General features: G+C 36.5%; 1 protein-coding gene across 1 annotated transcript in view; it reads right to left on the bottom strand.

Moving 5' to 3' along the window:
* Positions 1–253: 253 nt before the first annotated feature.
* Positions 254–7,488, bottom strand: part of LOC106581552 (LHFPL tetraspan subfamily member 6 protein) — a 160,654-nt gene continuing 153,419 nt past the window's right edge. Inside the window, exon 4 of the mRNA XM_045704121.1 lies at positions 254–785. Coding sequence (XP_045560077.1) covers positions 667–785 — 119 coding nt within the window. The 3' untranslated portion in view covers positions 254–666. The remainder of the gene's footprint in view (positions 786–7,488) is intronic.

Below are 7,488 nucleotides of genomic sequence, written 5' to 3'. Positions count from 1 at the left end.
CTATAGTAGTCTGCAGTAGCCTTTGGTAGCATGTAGCAGTCTGTAGTAGCCTTTAGTAGCATGTAGTAGTCTGTAGTAGCCTGTAGTAGTCTGTAGTAGTCTGTAGTAGCCTGCAGTAGCATGTATTAGTCTGTAGTAGCCTGTAGTAGCCTGCAGTAGTCTGTAGTAGCCTGTAGTAGCATGTAGTAGCATGTAGTAGCATGTAGTCGTCTGTAGTAGCCTGTAGTAGTCTGTAGTAGTCTGTAGTAGCCTGCAGTAGCATGTATTAGTCTGTAGTAGCCTGCAGTAGTCTGTAGTAGCCTGTAGTAGCCTGTAGTAGCATGTAGTAGCATGTAGTAGTCTGCAGTAGTCTGTAGGCCTGTCTCTTCTCTTTCCTCCCACCAAGTGGCTCCTCTAGGATGCCTTCCAAATGCCACTCCTCCCTCCCCCAGCTGGTTCATCTAGTAGGGGTACCCCCCTCTCCTCCCTCCCCCAGCTGGTTCATCTAGTAGGGGTACCCCCCTCTCCTCCCTCCCCCAGCTGGTTCATCTAGTAGGGGTACCCCCCTCTCCTCCCTCCCCCAGCTGGTTCATCTAGTAGGGGTACCCCCCTCTCCTCCTCCCTCCCCCAGCTGGTTCATCTAGTAGGGGTACCCCCCTCTCCTCCTCCCTCCCCCAGCTGGTTCATCTAGTAGGGGTACTGCTTCTGTTTCTTCCCTGAGAAACAGGCCATCCAGGTACACAGCAGCATTGCAGCAGCGGCCCCAGCACCCGTACAGTAGTAGGCCCAGCCAATCTCACAGGAACCTAGAGAGAGAGAGAGAGAGAGAGAGAGAGAGAGAGAGAGAGAGAGAGAGAGAGAGAGAGAGAGAGAGAGAGAGAGAGAGAGAGAGAGAGAGAGAGAGAGAGAGAGAGAGAGAGAGAGAGAGAGAGAGAGAGAGAGAGAGAGAGAGAGAGAGAGAGAGAGAGAGAGAGAGAGAGAGAGAGAGAGAGAGAGAGAGAGAGACAGAGAGAGAGATGCTACATTTTGACAGTACAAATGTAAATATTCATGTTTGTGTGAGTATTGGGTTATGGCAGCAGCGTCTGTGGTGGTTGATATGTTGTTGGAGTTTAATTCCCAGTTTAAGGGCCTATATCTCGTTGTGCTAAATTACAGCATCTATGCTAAACGTACGCTAGCATCTTAGCTTCTATGCTAAACGCACGCTAGCATCTTAGCTTCTATGCTAAACGTACGCTAGCATCTTAGCTTCTATGCTAAACGTACGCTAGCATCTTAGCTTCTATGCTAAAAGTATGCTAGCATCTTAGCTTCTATGCTAAACGTACGCTAGCATCTTAGCTTCTGTGCTAAACGTACACTAGCATCTTAGCATCTACACTAAAGGCATCCACATGCTTCCCAGCTGAAATAGTTTGGAGGAGTTTGTGTATATATTAATGACAACATTTTGTGAGGTTTTTGTTTGTTTTGAACTACGGTGAAGGTTTTTATTTTATTTTTGGCTGTTCGGGAAGTCTACGCCCCTTCGTCGGTGGTCAACAGTAGGGATTCTTTAATAAAGTCTTTGTTGACATTCAATGAGAGACGGCTCGTTTTCATCCAAAACATGTTATGTAAAAATGTGTGACTAAAATCACCTCTGCAAAAACGTCAAAAATTTATGACATATTTCTTTAGTTATCTTAGATTAATTTTGTCTATTTTTGGCTACGGCATCTCAAAATGGACAAACGGTACTAATGCTGCTTTATTCTTGTTTTTCAAGCGAAGGTCTTTTGAGGACACTCAAAAGCACACACTAGCATCTTAGCTTCTATGCTAAACGTACACTAGCATCTTAGCTTCTATGCTAAACGTACACTAGCATCTTAGCTTCAAAATGTTTCCTTTGAGGGGAAAAGGTCTTGGACTACGTGACATTTTAGTTCAAGCTTCTGACTTCTCCCTCCTGTGTGTGAAATAGGGTCATTGTTGCAGAGACACTCATTCACTAAACAGTGTTAAAACTGAAGTTAAACAGACATCATGCCTCCCTATAACAGGCATTATACCTCTCTATCACAGACATTATATACCTCTCTATAACAGGCATTATACCTCTCTATAACAGACATACCTCTCTATAACAGGCATTATACCTCTCTATAACAGACATTATACCTCTCTATAACAGGCATTATACCTCTATAACAGACATACCTCTCTATAACAGGCATTATACCTCTCTATAACAGACATTATACCTCTCTATAACAGGCATTATACCTCTATAACAGACATACTTCTCTATAACAGATATTATACCTCTCTATAACAGGCATTATACCTCTCTATAACAGACATACCTCTCTATAACAGACATTATACCTCTCTATAACAGACATTATACCTCTCTATAACAGACATTATACCTCTCTATAACAGGCATTATACCTCTCTATAACAGGCATTATACCTCTCTATAACAGGCATTATAACTCTATAACAGACATACTTCTCTATAACAGATATTATACCTCTCTATAACAGGCATTATACCTCTCTATAACAGACATACCTCTCTATAACAGGCATTATACCTCTCTATAACAGACATTATACCTCTCTATAACAGGCATTATACCTCTATAACAGACATACTTCTCTATAACAGATATTATACCTCTCTATAACAGGCATTATACCTCTCTATAACAGACATACCTCTCTATAACAGACATTATACCTCTCTATAACAGATATTATACCTCTCTATAACAGGCATTATATCTCTCTATAACAGGCATTATACCTCTCTATAACAGACATTATACCTCTATAACAGACATACCTCTCTATAACAGACATTATACCTCTCTATAACAGACATAATACCTCTCTATAACAGGCATTATACCTCCCTATAACATATATTATACCTCTCTATAACAGGCATTATACCTCTCTATAACAGACATTATACCTCTCTATAACAGACATAATAGCTCTCTATAACAGACATTATATCTCTCTATAATAGACATTATACCTCTCTGTAACAGGCATCATACCTCTCGATAACAGATATTATACCTCTCTATAACAGGCATTATATCTCTCTATAACAGGCATTATACCTCTCTATAACAGATATTATACCTCTCTATAACAGGCATTATACCTCTCTATAAGACATTATACCTCTCTATAACAGACATTATACCTCTCTATAAGACATTATACCTCTCTATAACAGACATTATACCTCTCTATAACAGGCATTATACCTCTCTATAACAGACATTATACCTCTCTATAACAGACATTATACCTCTCTATAACAGGCATTATACCTCTATAACAGACATTATATCTCTCTATAACAGACATGCCTCTCTATAACAGACATTATACCTCTCTATAACAGACATTATACCTCTCTATAACAGACATTATACCTCTCTATAAGACATTATACCTCTATAACAGACATTATATCTCTCTATAACAGACATGCCTCTCTATAACAGACATTATACCTCTCTATAACAGACATTATACCTCTCTATAAGACATTATACCTCTATAACAGACATGCCTCTCTATAACAGACATTATACCTCTCTATAACAGACATTATACCTCTTGATAATACATTATACCTCTTGATAAGACATTATACCTCTCTATAACAGACATACCTCTCTATAACAGACATTATACCTCTCTATAAGACATTATACCTCTATAACAGACATTATACCTCTATAACAGGCATTATACCTCTCTATAACAGAAATACCTCTCTATAACAGGCATTATACCTCTCTATAACAGACATACCTCTCTATAACAGGCATTATACCTCTCTATAACAGACATACCTCTCTATAACAGGCATTATACCTCTCTATAACAGACATTATATCTCTCTATAACAGGCATTATACCTCTCTATAACAGGCATTATACCTCTCTATAAGATATTATACCTCTCGATAAGACATACCTCTCTATAACAGGCATTATACCTCTCTATAACAGACATTATACCTCTCTATAACAGACATACCTCCCTATAACAGACATTATACCTCTCTATAACAGACATTATACCTCTCTATAACAGACATACCTCTCTATAACAGGCATTATATCTCTCTATAACAGACATTATACCTCTATAACAGACATTATACCTCTCTATAACAGACATTATACCTCTCTATAACAGACATTATACCTCTCTATAAGACATTATGCCTCTCTATAACAGACATTATATCTCTCTATAACAGACATTATACCTCTCTATAACAGACATTATGCCTCTCTATAACAGACATTATACCTCTCTATAACAGACATTATACCTCTCTATAAGACATTATGCCTCTCTATAACAGACATTATACCTCTCTATAACAGACATTATACCTCTCTATAAGACATTATACCTCTATAACAGACATTATACCTCTCTATAACAGGCATTATACCTCTCTATAACAGACATTATACCTCTATAACAGACATTATACCTCTCTATAACAGGCAATATACCTCTCTATAACAGGCATTATACCTCTCTATAACAGGCATTATAACTCTCTATAACAGATATTATACCTCTATAACAGACATTATACCTCTCTATAACAGACATTATACCTCTATAACAGACATTATATCTCTCTATAACAGGCATTATACCTCTCTATAACAGGCATTATACCTCTCTATAAGATATTATACCTCTCGATAAGACATACCTCTCTATAACAGGCATTATACCTCTCTATAACAGACATTATACCTCTCTATAACAGACATACCTCCCTATAACAGACATTATACCTCTCTATAACAGACATTATACCTCTCTATAACAGACATACCTCTCTATAACAGGCATTATATCTCTCTATAACAGACATTATACCTCTATAACAGACATTATACCTCTCTATAACAGACATTATACCTCTCTATAACAGACATTATACCTCTCTATAAGACATTATGCCTCTCTATAACAGACATTATATCTCTCTATAACAGACATTATACCTCTCTATAACAGACATTATGCCTCTCTATAACAGACATTATACCTCTCTATAACAGACATTATACCTCTCTATAAGACATTATGCCTCTCTATAACAGACATTATACCTCTCTATAACAGACATTATACCTCTCTATAAGACATTATACCTCTATAACAGACATTATACCTCTCTATAACAGGCATTATACCTCTCTATAACAGACATTATACCTCTATAACAGACATTATACCTCTCTATAACAGGCAATATACCTCTCTATAACAGGCATTATACCTCTCTATAACAGGCATTATAACTCTCTATAACAGATATTATACCTCTATAACAGACATTATACCTCTCTATAACAGACATTATACCTCTCTATAACAGGCATTATACCTCTCTATAACAGGCATTATACCTCTATAACAGACATTATACCTCTCTATAACAGGCATTATACCTCTCTATAACAGGCATTATACCTCTCTATAACAGACATACCTCTCTATAACAGACATTATATCTCTCTATAACAGGCATTATACCTCTCTATAACAGACATACCTCTCTATAACAGGCATTATACCTCTCTATAACAGACATACCTCTCTATAACAGGCATTATACCTCTCTATAACAGACATACCTCTCTATAACAGACATACCTCTCTATAACAGACATTATATCTCTCTATAACAGGCATTATACCTCTCTATAACAGGCATTATACCTCTCTATAACAGACATACCTCTCTATAACAGACATTATACCTCTCTATAACAGACATACCTCTATAACAGACATACCTCTCTATAACAGACATTATACCCCTCTATAACAGACATTATACCTCTCTATAACAGACATACCTCTCTATAACAGACACTATACCTCTCTATAAGACACTATACCTCTCTATAACAGACATTATACCTCTCTATAACAGACATACCTCTCTATAACAGACATACCTCCCTATAACAGACATTATACCTCTCTATAACAGACACTATACCTCTCTATAAGACATTATATCTCTCTATAACAGACATACCTCCCTATAACAGATATTATACCTCTCTATAAGACATTATACCTCTCTATAAGACATTATACCTCTCTATAATAGGCATTATACCTCTCTATAACAGACATTATGCCTCTCTATAACAGACATTATACCTCTCTATAACAGGCATTATACCTCTCTATAACAGACATTATACCTCTCGATAAGACATTATGCCTCTCTATAAGACATTATACCTCTCTATAATAGGCATTATACCTCTCTATAACAGACATTATGCCTCTCTATAACAGACATTATACCTCTCTATAACAGATATTATACCTCTCTATAACAGGCATTATACCTCCCTATAACAGATATTATACCTCTCTATAACAGACATTATGCCTCTCTATAACAGACATTGTACCTCTCTATAACAGGCATTATACCTCTCTAAAACAGACATTATACCTCTCTATAACAGACATTATACCTCTCTATAACAGGCATTATACCTCTCTATAACAGACATACCTCTCTATAACAGGCATTATACCTCTCTATAACAGACATAATACCTCTCTATAACAGGCATTATACCTCTCTATAACAGATATTATACCTCTCTATAACAGACATTATACCTCTCTATAACAGACATTATGCCTCTCTATAACAGACATTGTACCTCTCTATAACAGGCATTATACCTCTCTAAAACAGACATTATACCTCTCTATAACAGACATTATACCTCTCTATAACAGGCATTATACCTCTCTATAACAGACATACCTCTCTATAACAGGCATTATACCTCTCTATAACAGACATAATACCTCTCTATAACAGGCATTATACCTCTCTATAACAGATATTATACCTCTCTATAACAGACATTATACCTCTCTATAACAGACATTATACCTCTCTATAACAGACATTATACCTCTCTATAACAGACATTATACCTCTCTATAACAGACATTATACCTCTCTATAAGACATTATACCTCTCGATAAGACATTATACCTCTCTATAACAGACATTATACCTCTCTATAACAGACATTATACCTCTCTATAAGACATTATGCCTCTATAACAGACATTATATCTCTCTATAACAGACATTATATCTCTCTATAACAGACATTATGCCTCTCTATAACAGACATTATACCTCTCTATAACAGACATTATACCTCTCTATAACAGACATTATACCTCTCTATAAGACATTATACCTCTCTATAAGACATTATACCTCTCTATGACAGGCATTATACCTCTATAACAGACATTATACCTCTCTATAACAGACATACCTCTCTATAAGACATTTTACCTCTCTATAAGACATTATACCTCTCTATAACAGACATTATACCTCTCTATAACAGACATTATACCTCTCTATAACAGACATTATACCTCTCTATAACAG

Source organism: Salmo salar, chromosome ssa20 (genome assembly GCF_905237065.1).
Source record: "Salmo salar chromosome ssa20, Ssal_v3.1, whole genome shotgun sequence".
NCBI classification, from domain to species: Eukaryota; Metazoa; Chordata; class Actinopteri; order Salmoniformes; family Salmonidae; genus Salmo; species Salmo salar.
The sequence above is the reverse complement of the archived record's forward strand: the minus strand, read 5'-3'. Positions and strand labels throughout refer to the sequence as shown.